Here is an 18,565-nt window from a genome sequence, read left to right as displayed (position 1 = left end):
AAGAGCATTTTTAACAATTTTCAATTTTCTTTTTTTGCAAAACCCAATTCTGTAAGACTGTTGTTTGACTGCTTTTGCCTATATCTGTAATTGTTCTTGACGTCTGGTCTTTACTCCTGTGTCGGTCTCCAAAACCGAAAATGGAGTCAACAGTGAAAGATTGGATAAAAGCCGATGAAACAGCTAAAGAAATGCTCACTCGGCTCTTCACGGAGCGACCCTTTTTGCCACTGCCTCCGCCTCTTCACAAGCTTCCTCTCCGGCCCGGAAACGTCGTCGAGGTTGCCGGCGCTCCTTCTTCCGGTAAAACCCACATCTTAATGCAGGTAATTTATTAGAATTAGTTAATTAATGATCAATTAATACTAGTTCTGCATTTCTTTTTTTGGGTTAAATCGTTAATATGTGAAAAACTATTTTCTTGAAATTTTTTTGTGAATTTTTTTTGAGGCTGCGATTAGTTGTATTTTGCCTAAGCAATGGAAAGGCGTCCAGTTTGGAGGCATGGAGCGGTTAGCTGTTTTTGTTGACTTGGATTGTCGGTTCGATGTTTTACGCTTTTCCCGATTGTTAAAGCACAAATTAATTCAAGCCAATAGCAACGGTAAGAAGTCATACGTTTCCATGTATTATTTCAGTTCATCTTTGCATAATGATTTTAGATGTTATACAAGTTTTGTTCTTTTCCTGTTGTTTGGTGGGGTTGTAATTATATGGCAATATAATGGGGATAAGCAGAGCACTCCATTCTCATAATTTGGTGTTGAAATACGAAATGTTTTAAGAGAACAATGAGGAATTAATACGAAATGTTTTAAGAGAACAATGAGGAATTAAATTACAATAGGAACACATTTAATGTAATGTTTTACTAGAAAAATGTTCCATTTACAAACAGGGTAAAAATTTATTTCTTTTATTTTACTCCCAAAGGGCCTGGATGCTAACCTCTATTCGGATTTGAAATTCCCGTACATGCAACATGCATTTAGGCCTGCTAGTGTGAAAAATCCTTTACATGTTAGTGTAGGAAAGGTTAATTGTGTTTCATTCCCAAAAAGAGACAGAAATGTGAAGATAGACAGGATATATGATTTGATGGATTTAATAACATGTACTACTTTCTTGTCTTCCTATAGCGTGTTGGGGCTGGATGAATATGAAACTAATTCAATCTTTGGTGTTTTTTTTTTCAATTACTCAGATATGAAGTCACAAACTCAATATGATGAAGAATTATTTGCTGAGTGCATGAGACGCTTCTTATACATCCGTGGTTACAATAGTTTAGAATTTCTTGCCACTCTTAAGGTGAGTTAGCAAATTGGAGTTCAACATTTTTGAGCTCCAAATAATACTCTCCTTGCTTGTTTTTTTCTATTGGACTGAAGTTCTTCATTTTTCTTGAGCAAGGAAGTTTTAGTACTCAAAAAGCATGAGTTATTGCATCTTCCTGTTGCGATATTATCCTTGTGCTTTTTTAATTTTTGGAGTCTTTTATGCTCACTTATGGTGGAACTGATACTTGAAGGAGGAGAGAATGTTGACTTAAAGTTTGCAATCATGCTTTGCATCTTTATGATGCTCAGGATGAAAAGGAAAAAAAAAAAAAAGACACTTCTGCACACGGAATTATACAATTTGGCCTAACTATGCAGAAAGTTACTTTTGCATACATCTGCACTTGGAATCATACACTTCTTTATAGTTGTCTGTCGTGGCATAATTTGTTTTCACGTGTTTATACATTTTGGACTAAACTAGATTTTTAAAAGATACTTGTGCAAACTACTTAGTTACCAATAACATGCATTACAGAAAATAAATGACAGTAAACATTCATTTCTTTCTTGATGCCACTTATGTTTTGATCATTATTTTTTCCTTGGAGTCTTGTTACATTTCTTGTAAGCTAAATGAATGATGTACTAACTCTTCTGAAGGTCCTTTGCATGTTTAAGTTCCTTTTCCATCAAGAAGTAGGTTACAAGCATAGATTTTGTTTTCAAAATTTGAGGATCAAAGATGTCTGTTTTGGTTACTTGTTCATGCACCTTTTCTATTTTATGGTGTTATAATGTCAAAGATAGACAGTTTCAGTAATATTCTTTTGTTTTCTGCCCAGCAGACTATGAATAATCAACTTCAAAAGCAAAAGGATATACAAGGTGTTGGTGTTCATTTGCTTGTGTTGGACAGGTTTGGCCAAGAGTCCTAATAGCAAGTATATGCTTCTTTGCTCCCAGGCCCTCATCTTGGTATAACATCCTTAGTTTAATTCTTTGAAGAGTGTCTCACAATGATTCACTGGTTTAATGAAGGCCACAACTCTAAATAAAGTAAAACAGAAAAACCAAGTTTGCATGACTGACATAATGTTTTAGACCAATTTTTCTTAGCAATTATTGCAGAAAATTTAACATACTTGTCTGTGCTAGTAGAACTATCTGCAGGCTTTGGGCATATATGTGACTCCATTGGGTTTGGAATGCTCATAGGGACCTGTCATCTAGCTTGTGAAATTACATTAAGCTCTTCAAAAAACATTGATCTTTTTATTTATGCCCCCTTAAATTGCTTAGTAATATTTAGATAATAAGTTCTTTAAAATGTTAGCCATGTAATTAGTAAATGGAATGTGATAACTTAATCATCCACTCCCAAACTGCATGGAGAAATTTTTTTTCTTTATTGGAGCAAGTTGGTCTGTGATACTCTAGAAAATCTCCAACATTTCTTTCAAGTGTACTTTGTAAAAGAAGGAATTCAAGAAAATAATCACTTAATTAGAACGCATGTCCCCCAAATACTTCCTGTAATCACTTAATCAGAGATGGACAAAAGAAGACAAAAAATGATGGCGCTAGAGCCAACTGTGTGCTGTGAAGACTTCCTTTCCTTTTTAAGAATTATGTGCATGCACACATCCATAACTATGTGTATGTCAAAGTATCTGTGTCTAGAATATATCTGTGTACATGGATGATTGAACCACTATGTAGCATTTATGCATATTATAATTATGTGCATATAGAGTTTTTTTTTTTTTAGTGTAATATCTATATATCGGCACTATATATTACAGGGTGTTTTACTGTGGTAGGTTACCTGTTAGGAAGTATCAGGTAGTCATTGTGTGGGAAACCAATTAAAATTTTCTTCATGTAAAATTTGGTAGTTTGATCCTTAGGGAATGCTGAAGTTTTTGTTGATTCCTATTGTCTGTATGAATAAGTACCATCCTAGCATCTGACCACGATAACAGCAAAAGCATTTTTTTTTGCAGAATTTAAGTCTTAATTTCAAGTGGAGATATTTTATTTTTATTTTTATTTTTTTGGTATGTATGACCTTGTGGTTTCAGCTTAGCCAAAAGGTATTCTGTTTCTCAATATCTGTTATTTTCTTTATTATCACCAGCATTGGAGCTTTCTACTGGATGGATCGTGCTTTGCCATCACTACTTGTAGGAGGCAGCAACAGGAAAAAGACATAAGGATGATTTTTTATAGACCTGATGGATTAATATCTTCCCCTCTATATGCTTTGGGGTACTTTGGGCTATGCAGACACTTTTTCTTGGCTGAGCAGATATAAAAAGACAAAAGTGAAATAAAAAGTAGAGCTAGGATAAAAAGTAAAAGCAGGAAGTTCAGCTGATGCCTGTTCATTGTCTATATTGTGAATTTAGTTGTAGAGATGTAGTTCCAATAGCTTAAGTCCCCATTCTGTTGGTTTTAGTAGAAACAAAGGCGTGGCTTAGCATTTCCTGTTCAATTTGCTGTTATCATATTCATTTGCTTGTTAACATTGTTATATTCGATCAGTATTAAAATCCAGACTGGAGATTTTTGTTCTCCTTGCATTTGAATGGAAGATAGAAGAAAACTATAAATTGAGGTTCGCCAATCAAGCATTAGCCATTCTCTCACCATTTTAAGTGTTGATCTAATGTATACAACATTAACTTGAACATGTTTCAGCTAGGAAAATTTAGTGCCAAAAGATTTTTTTCAAGTTTTTATCAATAAGACTCACAGCTTAGTCTTTGGACATTGTCAATTTGCAAAAAATTATACCTAAACTTATACTTAGAATGGACTATGGGACTTCTGGAGAAGAAGCACTTGAATCTAAAATAAACTGATGGCCTTGTAGCTTTCTTCTTTCTACTAGCAATTCCCTACCTCATTTATAAATTTGTACAATTCCCAGTTGTGGATTGCTTTAGACTTAGGGATGGATGTGTATTTGATTTTATTTTTTCATTGAACCATTCTAGCTATCCATTCATTCTACCAGCAATACATGCAAGTTCCTACTCTTCCTTTTCATCACCCATTTCCCCTCACTGTCATTGTCTATGGTTGAGCCACTCAGTCATTGTTTCACTTTTGCACTCAATGAGAATTGATTATTTCAACTGTGGACTCAATGTTACTGAAGGTATTCCAGAAGCCTGGAAGCGTATGCATTTGGAGGTTTGCATTTAAGACACTCGTGAACATTTGTGCTGCTATTTCAGAATGTTTTGCAGACCCAGAAAATGATAGCAGTGAATGGCAATAGACCTTTAAACTAAATGGTTTTAGATTGTACATTGGTAGGAAATATAATATTTCCTTTTTTTTTAATTTAATTTTTTATTAAATTCTGAAAACTAATAAGGTTGCCTTTCCAATTCTGTGGTTGTGTACTTCTCTGCTGTTACCATTGTCCATTGCATTTTGGGTTAGATTGCATTACCTTTTCACGTCCATCTTTATATCAATGAACATTTTAAGCTAGCACATCTCCTCTAAATGTTCTCTGTCATTTGCATTTCAAACAACAGTCACTCTTAAGCTTTAAAAACATTTGCTCCTTTCCTTTTCACGTTATTGGTTAACATGTGCCTTATTGTTTTCTTACTGAAACGTGCTCTGTATGTTTCTTTTCTACCTGGTTTTCTAGTTCTATTGCTTCAAGGCCTTAACTTGTTTGGCATTGTGCAACATCTCCGTATATTAGGAAAAGCCTTTCTCTTCAAAGTGTGATGGAAAATGTGGTTCAGGATCTTCAGAAGCTTCTCTTGGTGCATCTGTTGCTTGTTTTAGCTACGAAGAACTCAATTTCTGGGGACAAATCTACAGCAGATGAACTTATGAGGTTGTTGCTTGGATCTCAGATGAGTCCCTTTTTAGTCACATTTGACAGCACTGATCTTGCATATAGACAGCAGCATAACATAGTTGCTTTGATCCAATCAAAATTTTAGTAACACAACTTATCTCACTTGAAGAAGAGGTGGAGAAACTTGAGCTTGAAATTTCTTGTATGATGACAATGGATAACCAAAGGACAATCTGTTAAAATGTGTTTTCAAAGGACATTTACTCTAATTAATTCTATGTTGCTATATTTTACCACAAAATAGAGAAATTTCATCAAAACCATAAAATATGTGAAATGTCTTTATTCCTTTCATCGTCATTTTTGAACGTTTACTCTAATTAATTCTATGTTGCTATATTTTACCACAAAATAGAGAAATTTCATCAAAACCATAAAATATGTGAAATGTCTTTATTCCTTTCATCGTCATTTTAATCCCACTTGGAGTGGCTAAAAGTATCTGGTTTCTTGTCTTTTTGTTAGAGTTGCTCTGGAATAGCTTTGTTTAGGGCAATTATCTCAATTAGTTATGGCAAGTTCTTAGGGATGTAGGCTTAGAAGATAAGTAGAAGTTTAGGCTTGAAGATCTGGGATTAGCAGTCCGAACATTTGAGGCACACCTTATATAAAGAGTTGACTCTCTCTGTCTCTCTATCTCTCTCTGGCTTTAAGATTTGGGATTATTTTGAAGTGCACCTCCTATAAGAAGTCTCTTCTCTCTCTCTCTCTCTCTCTCTCTCTCTCTCTCTCTCTCGCTCTCTCTCTCTCTCTCTCTATATATATATATATATATATTTGAGGCACAACGTAGATAAGAATTTGACTCTCTCTCTCTCTCTCTCATTCTCTCTGACCATGAGATTGCCTGGCACAACAGGGGTGGTTTGAATGGTGGCAAGATTGGTTGACTTTTGATAATCATAGCGCACGAGAATTCTTAAGGAATTACTTTTGTAAGTTCTTGGTGTTAATTTAAATACAAGATGGAAGGAACAAAAAGAAAAATTGCAGGGCATTGTGCTCAGATCTCAATTATCATGCAACTCTTTAGTAAGTTTAAGAGCTATTAGGTACCTGCAATGGTAATGAAATATGACATAGCTTCTAATAGGCTTAAAGGGCTGAACCTTATGTCTGTTAACTCTTCTTCAGAGGGTAAAATCTAGTACTTGAATCATTGATCTGAGGTTTGTTCAATGTTCTGGGAATGAAATCTGTTTTCCACAACTCGAACCTATATCAGGTAACAGGCATAAGAAAAGATGTTTGTTACCATAAAGGAGAAGGCACTTGGACTGTGCCAGTTGCAATTGTTTTTCTGTACTACTACTTGTTGAAGTAAATTTTTTTATTTATGATTTTTTACTTGAGCACCTTAGATTTTTTACCTGGGTTGTCTAAGTCTATTTTATTTCCCTGGTTTTTCCATCTCACAGGAATACAAGTAGTGGTCCTCGGCCCAAACATCGTGAATATATGCCTTCAGTCTGGCAGGTACTATTTGTATTGATATTTTTAATTCAAGTTTTTCAGTTAATGTACTAAATTAAAAAAAAAAAAACTAATCATGTTCATACAATTGGTAAATGTATATCTTATATCCACTGAATTTATCTTGAATTTGTAATGCTATTGGACCGTGATGATTTAAGTTGATACAGGATGATTTGCTTGTTTTTTGTATTTGAACCACATTGTCACTTAAACTCTTAGAATTTGACTTCCTGATCCAGCAAAAGTACTCAGTAACCAACTTTTTCTCAATGGAAAGGATTCTGAAAGTTGCTTCTTTTGAATGTAATATGGGTTTTGAAAATGATGTTAAAAAGTAATATATATAATCAGTTCAGCCCAGGAGTCGCTATTATGTAACTTCTGTTTCTTTTAAATGTTTTTGTGTATGTAAGGGTGTGTGAATTTCTATTACTGAATACTTCTCAAAATTCTCATCATGATGTTTGCAAGTGCATTATTTCTGCACATTCCCAGCAATATTAGTTTTGCACTTGTCAGCTGCAAGTTCTCTTATCAATAGTTAAAAGTTCTCTTATCAATACTATTAGGTTAACACATTTTTGGTTGCTGCAGTCCTTTGTTACTCACAGGATACATGTTGCAGCATCAGGTCTGAATGAAAGAAATGTAGCTAGCTCATGATTTTTGCTGCAACCATTTGGAAAAAAAATAAGTCTTCAATTTTCCTAGTTTTCTCAGTTATGGATTTGAATGTTTTTATTCGTTGTAGAGCACGACGGCGACCATCGAAGACAACGCACTTACTTGACAGAATGGATTTTGCCTTCAGTAAACTTTTCAGATAGATTCGTTATAAATGAAGTACGTGCAAGTTATAAGACATCCTTTTAGAATTTAATCTCAAACTTTCGTAGTGTTTGGCCATTAATTGCAATTCAAATAACTGCAGGATGGTGTTTCTCTCATATCATGAAGGCATTCCAGTGCAATTGCTTCAGTGCTTTTGTGATGTGATGTTGATAGTTGAATGTGTCAAAGCATCATCGTAGAGCATACCCATGATCTTATCGCAGATTCTTTCAGGACTCCTTCATTCTGGATCTTCTAGCTACTTGGCGGCCAGAGTTCAATTCAGATGTGTTTTCAAGAAGAAAAGAGATATATCTTCTATATTTAGTCCTTTGGAGATAATCCTGATTTCAACGACAAGAAGACGCGCCATCAGCATTCGATGTGATTTGGAGGAACGGTATAATGATCATCATACAAAAAGATTGGCATTATGGGAAATGGAAGAGGTTTGGGATGCATGGCTATCATCGACTGGAAAATCCTCTGTTTGAACATGCTAGCGTTGGATGCTCAACAAGGTTCAACAAGTACGATGACATTGTTTGTTGTTGCATCAACTTAGCCGTCCCCTTCCTGGGCTACATTCATTTTGAACTAATTTGATGTCTGATACATGTGCCTGGTTCTGTTCTAGGGGGATTGTGTTTTGTAGAATGTGTACACATAAGTTTTAGTTTACACTGATGAGCAGGACTATAGTCAGTTACACTTTGACATAGTATTGGCGATAGAGCGATGTGATGTTAATCTTGTTCTTTCCAGCCTCCCTTAGACCTATATCATCTTGTGTCTTGTTCAGCTTCAACATAACTGTTTATTTTGTAATTACTGCTAATCTTGGTGTCAGAGCAGTTAATTTGGGCTAAATATCAAGTGTTGGCAGAAATGCATTTCCCACTTTAAGAGAAGCATATATACATGTCCAAAAGGAAGAGATTAGGAGGATTTCTATGGTGCAATCCCATTGACAAAGTTTCTGGTTAAACAAGGCATACCAAAACTAACGGCAAATTTATATGGTAGACAACTGGATTTGCATTTTTTTGGGGATAATATCAGAAACATTCCCTCATGTTTCTCTAGATATCACCTAGCAACCTTAAGGTTTTAAAAATATCACTTATCTCCCTTACTTTTGTTATTTATGTAACAAAATTTTGAACAGCTCTAAACTAGACTTTTGCTCACTAAATAAACATACTCCTAAACCACTTTGTTTACTCCAAAAAAACTATCTCCTAAAAAATAATTTCTAATTGCACTACCACGTCACAATGTTATAGTCCATAAAAATATAAATTTGAAAAATAAAAAAGATATTTACAAAGAAATACAGTAGCAGCAATTTAACTCTATATGCTCCCAACTTCTTAATCCGTGTCTAAACCTTCAAATTGTATTGATTATTATGAAAATCAACTCAAAATAAATAAAGAGATCATATCTCACTTTATCACAATCACAAAAAGTAAAAGATAAAGAAAATTTAATTTACTATAATTTACAAATAAGAAATTGCATAGTCATCCAAGAAAAGTGAGTAAGAGAGAATATTGAAAAAAGGACAAAGTGAAGAAAGTGACTTTTATTTCTTTTTCTTAATTTTTTGAGCTCCATTTATTTGATATGCAAATTATTTATCAAGTGAGGGTTAACATAGTCTTTTTACAATTGCTTGGAGAGGTAAGTGATATTTATAAAACTTCAGGGGTGTCAATTGATATTAGGAGAAACCTTAAGGGAGATTTCTGATGTTATTTTTTTTTTTTTTTTTGAGCGAGACAACTAGATTTGCTTGCTTGGAACTATCATGTGCGGCACGCATGGTATGTGAACTGACTAAATTACACTCCACATGCTATTTATAATTAATAAAATAAGTCAAGATGACTTTGGATAACTACCAGTTTTATAAAAACTTTTAAAGTAATAAAACGTAATGTACATAACAAGCACATTTCTTTAATACAATTTTCAATTGTAACAAAAGATACAAAACTAGAAGCCATAAGCTAATGTATATTATTACAAACTTCAAATATGATAATAACCGGTAGTTGCACCAAATTTTTTTTTTTCTGGAGATATAGGGAATAACTAGAATGTTTCAAAAGAATTTTTATTATGAGTAGGTAACTAAAAAAAATTGGTAATTAAGAACTTGTGGGAATAATTTGGTGAATTCATAAATCCATGTGTGCTGCACAAGACCAATGCATCAAGAAATTGGGTTGTGAAACACAATTGTATTTAATTTTAAAAATTATAGTAGCACAGGGAGTAAATTGGTTCAATTATACATTCAGGGCGTGATATGATGAAAAGGTATTTGTCAAGGGGCTTTTTGGAAATTAATCCTTAAAATAGTATGTATCTATAGTATTACAAAAGTGGTTGGCATTTTTTCTGTTTTGGAAGTAGTCTATAACTATATCCTACTTTAGGATACTTCAAGGTTGGTTAGCAAGAAAAAAATGAAGGTTGGTTAGTGATAGAGTTGATTTGTTCAAAGGAGTTTTCTAACAGGTGTCGGGCACTCGTTAACACACCTACATTTCATTTAATTTATTATGTATATAAACACACTAACAATTATTACCTTTCCTTACATTTATATACTTTCCATAATTAATCCCCTTGCATTTATATATTTTTCTTAATTAATTTTGTATTTTTAAAAATTTAACACTTGAAATATATTTTAACGAGTGTTCATGGTTATATAAACAATTGTTCAAATTATGGATATTTGAAGATAAAAGCCTTTTATTGGTGTTGACTGGGCAAGATCTATTAATGATTGTGTTATGCGGTGAAGTGACAAGCAAAGAGATATAGCTTACTGACGTTTAAAGTAGAATATAAAGGTACGACTATAAAATTTGAGAGGAGAGCAACGTCTCTCAAGATTGAAATTAGATGCATGACAACTAATTTGAATTTTAATTTGAAATCCAAATTTTATTCATGTATTATGCATTAACTCATGATAGTCTATACAATATTAACGTATATAAGATTTACTAATTGTATATTTGGTAATCTAACAATTAAGTTTGGACAAAAAAAAAAAAGTGTCGTCATAACCACCAATATCTTTAATCAACATTTATCCGTCTGAATTCATGCCAGTTCTATTTTTAGTAGAAAGATTAAAGAACCAGGTTTACATATCTCAAAAGAATTCAAGGCAACCGGATACTGGATAGACAAAAGGATTGATGGACTGGCTACATAGAAGTAGTTGGATATGGCTTTATCATCATGTTGTAGATTTTGCTCCATAAAGTGATGAAGATTTTTGTAGATTTGTGTCCCTAGGAGAGTCGATCACGGGATCTACGGGTAACTATGGTACCAATCGAACTACCTATGGGGGCAATCATACAAGTCCAATCATTGATGAAGATTTTTGAAGATTTGTGTCCATTTAGGATAATTTCTATCGTTCGGATAGATGTTGAGAGAGATATGGCTTTGACATTTAATGCTTTGGATATTGAAAGAGTGCTTTATCAAGTACACCTAACCAAACCACCAGTCTTTGAGCTGATGGCCACCACCAAAGTATTAAAGTTTGGTAGGAAATCTTGCCTCCTATCAATTCGCAACATTAAAAAAGTGGCTCTATTTAAAAAATTCAGATGGGTATGTAGTGCACCCGCCTGGTTCGGTGGTGATTTAGTCCCCTCTGAATTACCCTTGGACCTCTTCAGATCCTCCCTCCCTAGTGTAGGAATCTATCGTATCGACAAAAGAAAAAAAAATACAGCTACCCAACATTGAAAGATAGAATACTCACGGATCATGTCCTACTTGTCATTTTCACTAATAAGTGAGGGTGGGAAGTGTAAAACTATGAACGAACAATCTATCTTCATTATGTATGAGTTTGAGATTAAAAGTTAAATATTCTATAGATGAGATACCATTTTGTATTACTTCAAAGAAGAGCTTAAAAAGATTTATGTGAAATGTGATGGCCCTTTTCCTTCGTTCTTCCGTTATCATGTGCACCTACTCGACGTTCAAAGATCAAGAATAGTCAGAAATCACATCCTGTTTGATCCTGTTTGCCGGCGACGATGGGGAAGTGCAAAACTAGGAATCAACAATCAACTTTATGTGCCTAGTTAGTAAAAACTCGTATAATATATGTTTTATCTATAATTATAAAAACTTTCATGTATTTTGTACATTTTAAAAATATTTTAAAAAGTACTCATACTTTTCAGATAATCGTATGAAACATGTAATAAAATTTTCAAGTATACTTAATGTATTATACTTTGATATTTGGCAAAATGTGTAAAAATACTAGCATATCTTCTGAATTATATACAAAATAGCAACAATGTGGATCATAATTTTTATAGGTTATACACTTAAACATAATAAGGTGATAAGAGTTTAGTAACATATAATCTCTTATGGATAATAATAAGAGTTAAAATTGGTATTGATATCATAGTTATAAAACCCGGCCCGGCCCGGCGGTCGAACCGGTCAAACCGGTGAACCGGCCATTGGGCCGGGCCGAGTCTTAAATTAGATCGTTTGGGCTACGGAACCGTTGACTAGTCAACGGCCCGGCGATCGGACCGGGCTAACCGGGAAACCCGGCCGGGTTTGTCCACGGACCGTTCCCGGCCCGTTTTTGGTGAAAAAATTTTATTGCCTTTGTCAAGGATCGAACTTGGACCTCCACCAATCAATAATGCATGCTTACCACTAAGCTACTCCGAAATTTGTTAATAAAAGGTCTTTATTATAATATATATATGTTTTTTCAATTCTATCTTTCTTTCTCTAAAATAAATTTATTTGAAATCTTTTAATAAAAATTAGTACCCTCCAAACTCTATAATTTATAAAATTAATTTCAAAAATAACACATTACATAATTCATTTCAAAGATAAATATTAATTTAATAATTTTTTACACTTAAAATTCATAAATAAGCTACATTATTACACTAAATATAGATAAAATTTTACACTTGAAGTTTGGTGTATTACTAAATAACTTTATATTTAATTGATTCTTATATGAATTAATTATTTTATAGCAAATTAAATTAAATGAGCTTTTACTATGGCATTATTTATTACAATTTATATCATATATCTTATATAAAAAATTATGAAATATAATATTTAAATATATTTAGTGACCCACCGGTTCAACCACTCACCCACCGGTCGAACCAGTAACCCGTTGACCCACCCCCTTCGCCGGGTTCCTTCCCGGGTTGGGTTTAATAACAATGATTGATATACATAATCTTTGAAAATTATAGTTATTTTACCCTTATATTCAATTCTACAATCCTCAAATATATTCATAATATTCATGTAAGAATTTGTATACATAATTTTATCAAATTTGTTCTTGTACGCCAAATTTTTAGCTGTATTTAAAAAAAACTTATAGTATATGTACATACAATATGTTATATTATACTAGTGTCATGTTTTACTAACTATGTTTATATTTATAGATTTGTGAATTTGAGTTTAAACTAATGATTTTATACATTGAGATTGACATTTTGCATTACTTTTAAGGTGAGAAATTAAAAAGATTTTGTCAATTGTAAAGGAACATTTCCTTCATTCTTCCAAATGAATAATTTCAATGTTTAATTTTCAAATCCAATTTTGCTGGCCATATAAAGATGATGATGTTAAAATACTATATGAAAACAAAATAAAAAGCAAAAACTTGTGTAGACCCAATCTACGTACCTCACCCATAGACCAAGTGACTTAAAATTTGCCACACCATCTCACCAATTCAAGTATTAAATGCACAATGAAAATATGAAAAAGTTTGGATGATTAGGTCTAGTAGACTAGATCTATCCAAGTTTTTGCTAAATTAAAAAGTCACAATTAGTTTATATAAGTGATACAAATGGTCCCTCAAAAATCCAAAATCTCACCTTTCATCAGCTAACTTTGTACAATGATATGAGACATCGACCCATGGATTTTGATTCTAATTAAATAGCTTTAATGAAATAACTCACACAAACAAAATTTTATAGGGTTACTAAATGCCATTGTATTTGGGGTTGCAGGCAATTAGTGTTCTATTTTTTTTTTGGCAATGTTACTCTATTTCCTTATTTTGCTAATTATTTCCTTCTTATTCCTAGCGTAAAACAAACAATTTTGTACTAAATTAGCCCTAATGAGTCAATTGGATGACATCGAAGTTTGCAAATTTTTATGTTGCGTGCAGTCAAGTTGTTTTTCCAATTTATTAGAAACTTATTGAAGAAGATCAAGTGTCTTCCACTCATGTTATCCCTTTGGAAAAGCCATTTTTTCTCAAAAAATTTTTATATTTTCTGTGAACATATTTTTCAATTACTTTTTTATCTCAATACATCAAATCGCTATAGTACTTTTTTTTTTACAAAATTTTCAAAAATGACAATCCAAACGAGCCCTTATGAATAGAATTGTTCATGAACATGTTTGTGTTCTGCACATTTGAGTTTGGAAAAGGCTCGATCATATGACAAACGAATCAAATTCGAATACAAAATTAGACTCATTTAATAATCAAATCAAACATGAGCCTATTCACAAATTGTTCAAATAAATTCATGACCATATATATAATTATAAAGAATAAGTAAATACAAATATAAGTACCTTACATATTATTAAATATAAGTATATACACCTTGTATATTCTCTCAAAAATATAATTATACATAAAATCAGCATTATTTAAAACAAAACAAATGCAATTACACTTATTTTAAATCATGTATTAGTTATAAGATATAAAATTAAATTATTTTCAAACTCAAATTCGAGCTCGAACTCAAGTTCGAATTTGGCTTATTTGTTTAACGAGTCCAATTCGCATAGACCAGTTCGAATATTTATACACATTAACAAATCGAATCCAAACAACACTTATAGTTTATTTCATAAGCGATCAAACTTGAATCTTGTTCGTGTAATATACAGAAAAAACCTAACCATTAAATATTTGACTCAATACAACTTGTTAAAATCTCTATTCAGAGGGGTCGTTCTCAGCTACAAATTAATTAAAGAAGGTCAAGTGGATTTTGCTAAATTGATACAGTTCACACTTGCAAGAGATTAATTTGTTTTTTTTTTTTTTCAGCGGAAGGGATTTTAAAAAGATTTTTTGTGCAATGCGAGGTACTATTTCTATCATTTTCCAAGGTGCATTTGATAGAACTGAAGTCTGAAATCTAAAGTTTGAAATCTGAAATCTGAAATTTGAATATATTAAATTATTGAATTGTTAAGTCCTAAATTTGATACATTTGAGTGCATATCACATTAAATGATAAGTGAATAACTTATCACTTATTTTTTAAAACAGGTTGTGCCTACGAAATTTAGTATCACTTAATTAATTCAGATGTTCAATTTGTCATTATCAAATATGTCTAGATATATTAAAATTTAAATTCATTAAATTTAAGTGCTAAATTGAGTTATCAAATAAGGCTTAAGCTTCCTTATCAGTTGGAACATTACTTTCCGTGTACCCTTCGCAGTTCGATGATGCTTCTAGGAAAAAAGTTACTACCGCTAGTACTTGCCACGATGAATTGTATAATGACCTGGTCTACTGGCTTCTCTAAAGTCGTCAAACTCTATCATATTAGGAATGGCAATGAAGCTAGTGTGGGGGCCAAAGACCCCATCCCATCTTGTAAAACTTTCCCCTATCCCTGCCTCATCCCTCGCCACCCACGCACACTTCCTCCCCCACTCCCCACCCTGGTCCCATTGATTGCAACAGATGTAAAGTTGATTAGATTTTCATGGGCCATAAAAGAGAAAATGGAAGTGAGGAACATGAGAAAACTGCAAAAGTCCACTATTCTTTTGTAGTTACCTAATAAAATTTCACAAGCTAACCAAGTATGAAGTCAGAATTCAAACACAATAAAGCCAAACCCTTCATGCAATCCGATGGGGAAACATAAACAAAATTATGTGTATTTACCTTTATTATTAACGATTTTAGAAGTTGTGCTGGCAGATTTCAGTGACGGCAATGGTTGATTCGAGATACGCAAAAATCGTGTGTGTTAATTGTCCATAAGGGAGAGGGAGAAATTAAGGTGAGACTTGTACAGGTAGGTATGTGTGACAGTGTTCAGTGTTAGCCAAGAGAAAGGAAAGAGAAGGAAAACTAGGTTAACTTTATTTTTTTGGAGAAGTATGTTAACGTAAATCTCAGATTTTATGAACATCATTTTATTTTTTACTACTGGAAAAGCACACCTTATAGGTGCGCAAATTAAGAAAAAAATTAAGTTATTTTCATTTAAACCGATGGAGGTTATTAGAAAATTTATTCTTTTTTGTTGCAAACCAAAAGAAAAATAAAATGATTTTATGAATATTTTGTTTTTAAAACAAAAAAAAAGTTATTGGAGGTTAAAATAGTGGAAGTTTCTTGAACTCTAATAGTTATTTTTAGTAAATTTTACTTTTGTGAGAATAAAATTTAAAAAAATAAAAGATGACAAAAAATTTTAACACCAAACTTAATGATATTATAGAAGGACATCATTATTACTATCATACTAGTATTTTAATCCGTGCATTGCACGGGTTTATATAGGAGGGAGGGAAAATATAGCCAAATACAATATTACTAGTGTGAATACCCGTGCTACGCACGGTGTTGACATTATTAAAAAAAATGAAAATAAAATAGTGAATAAAAAAAGATTAAAAAATTGTATCAACACAATTAAAATGTAATATCTGTCTAACAATAGTTTAAAATATGATAGAATGTGTATATCATTCAAGAACTGCTTTTTTTTTGGAAGATAGATCCTGAAAAAATAATAAAAATTTATATTAGAAAATGAATGATATATAAATAAAAATGAATGTAATTGAATGTTGTTAAAATGAAATACTTACAAATATTATGCATTCGATTTGATAATCTTATATGAAGGTGCGAATACTCTTCACACCAATCAACTTTTAGTACGAAAGCCACAATTGGTGATTTAATTAATTCTGTTGAATTTTGTGGAGTGCATACTACAAATGAAAATACACGATCTTTGCATGAATTGATTCGTTGGTTGAACAACCTATCACCAATTTCCTGAGAATTAAGTACATACGAAATTCAAAATTAGTGTATTTTTTTACATAGTTTATAAATAGCATTATAAAAAATAAATATATATCAAGAAATTCTACATTCCTTTGTAATTCTCTGAGATAAGAAGCATGACAACCAAATACGAATCGTACATGTCTGTCTTGTAGATTAAGATGCATGTTACCACTGGAATCTCTGATTTGTATGTTAACATTGTACCTGTTTGACAAATAAAATGTTATATACAATACAGAAAAATATGTTGAAATTAAAAGTACATGAAATTAATTACCTAACAACAGTGTCGACCCCGTCATTACAATGCAGACCAAAGTGACAAAGAATCAGATAATGACAATCTTTTTGTGATAAGAAACATTAACTCTTTTGACCTCAAGGTACGGAAACTGTCATCATGACAATATCAAATACTATACGAAGTTATTGAACTCCAAAAATCCAAACTAAGTCGCAAACAATTTGAAGATGTAAATTTTCTATTGTAAGAAATTTTTCATATCAAATTTCATCATTTTTGTATCTGGAGGAAATTTGATTCCATCAAAAGTCAAATACCAATACTTGTGCCATAGGGAAAAAGATGACATAAAAACAGTGATGGACATCTATTGCTCTGACAATAAAATAAATTTTTATGCTTACTGTTGCATAATAAGTTGTTATTGAATCATGAGAAAATGAGTATAAATCGATGACCTATTACATAACATTTCACTTCTATTTAAAGATGAAAGACAATAACAGTAATAATCAATCGAAAATATTACATTATTGGGAATAATATTTAAAAAAACAATGGAAATGCAAATGTTTAAAGAATAAACAGTACCGAAATTTCTAATTTGATGCGAACGACGTTTTAATCGGTGTAGTTGGGATTTTGTCCTTCGAATTTGATGTGAGATTTCTCTTTCATCAACTCGAAGTTGCTGAAACTTTTCGAATTGTTGCGTGGAATCGTTGCAGTGTACGTTTCATTTTCTAAACAATTCTTTCCTCCATTGCAATCTTGCGAGTTTGAAATTTAGCTATCGTTGAAATGCTTGTAGGCGGGCATGTTCCATAGTGAAATTAGGTTAAGGGCTAAGATGGACACCATAAAAAAAGTTGAAGGAGATAATAAGTTCTTGGGAAAAATGCAAGAAAGTTCTCTTAATTGGAGTGAGCATGCAAGAAAGTTGAATGAGGATGCTATGTTTTGGAGGAATCTTAATTGGAAGAGAAAATGTGGGGGAAATGTGGGGAAAATGTGAGCATGATTATAGGATTTGTAGTATAGTCAATAACTTGATAGTATATTCAAATCACCAATGAGATAAAGTTTGCTTAAATAAGCTTTACAGTGTCCTAATTCCTTGCAAAAAAAAAGCGCTAAATAGTCCTAATTGTCATTGCAAGTTACGGCAATGTGCCAATAGCATTTAGTGTGACGCCCCCATTTCTCCCTAAGGCGAACCAAAGGGTATCCGCGGGACGCCTGTCCATCTCTCGCCAGGACTCAGTACAATTCCCGTTCAAGCTTAATACAATAGTAACTAATTCGACAAGACAAAGTAAGGAAGTGCGGAAACTTCTATAAATAATATCCAATCTTACACTACAAGTTCACAATATATCAATTCCCAAAATATACAACTGCCAAAAGATCTAGTCGATTACATTTGAAACCCTAATACAAAAGTACATCCCAAGGGTTTCTTCGAGTTTCACTTCAAATCCGTTCCTGTTAAGGAAAACAAATCTACGGGGGGAGCAATTGCTCATGAGGCCAAGAAACACACATGCAAGCACGTTGTCCAAATAACAATCCCAATTAACAAGAGAACGATAATATTTGAGTAATTAACAATTCAAGCGAAATATAAACGGAAACAATTCAAGAATATGGTAGCTCTCAGGAGTTAAGTTCCACTTGCTTTGCCA

The 18,565-nt window shown here is 32.6% G+C and overlaps 1 protein-coding gene across 5 annotated transcripts; it reads left to right on the top strand.

Annotated features, from left to right (window-relative positions):
* Positions 1 to 68: 68 nt before the first annotated feature.
* LOC113687980 (DNA repair protein XRCC2 homolog) lies at positions 69 to 8,259 on the top strand. 5 transcript variants are annotated; one of them, XM_072048430.1, is made up of 9 exons: positions 69 to 303; positions 451 to 604; positions 1,205 to 1,311; positions 2,129 to 2,199; positions 5,011 to 5,148; positions 6,591 to 6,648; positions 7,243 to 7,279; positions 7,400 to 7,491; positions 7,580 to 8,259. In XM_072048430.1, exons 1-9 carry the CDS (start codon positions 175 to 177, stop codon positions 7,601 to 7,603), a joined length of 810 nt encoding a protein of 269 aa, XP_071904531.1. In that variant the 5' UTR covers positions 69 to 174; the 3' UTR covers positions 7,604 to 8,259. The 5 variants fall into 5 exon arrangements, 4 of the variants coding, with proteins under 4 accessions (XP_071904531.1, XP_071904530.1, XP_027061356.2 ...); XM_072048429.1 differs by having other exon boundaries at positions 70 to 326; positions 7,218 to 7,279; XM_027205555.2 differs by having other exon boundaries at positions 72 to 326.
* Positions 8,260 to 18,565: the final 10,306 nt, after the last annotated feature.

The sequence above is a fragment of the Coffea arabica genome, chromosome 5e, assembly GCF_036785885.1.
Source record: "Coffea arabica cultivar ET-39 chromosome 5e, Coffea Arabica ET-39 HiFi, whole genome shotgun sequence".
In the NCBI taxonomy this organism is placed as follows: domain Eukaryota; kingdom Viridiplantae; phylum Streptophyta; class Magnoliopsida; order Gentianales; family Rubiaceae; genus Coffea; species Coffea arabica.
This window is presented reverse-complemented; position numbering and strand designations above follow the sequence as displayed.

Bases quoted from the DNA above. Each gene is read 5' to 3' on its own strand.
- LOC113687980 (XM_027205555.2), top strand. From the start codon at position 141: ATGGAGTCAACAGTGAAAGATTGGATAAAAGCCGATGAAACAGCTAAA. The intron at 327-450 runs GTAATTTATTAG...ATTTTTTTTGAG, and splicing joins AAACCCACATCTTAATGCAG to GCTGCGATTAGTTGTATTTT. The intron at 7,280-7,399 runs GTCTGAATGAAA...TATTCGTTGTAG, and splicing joins GATACATGTTGCAGCATCAG to AGCACGACGGCGACCATCGA.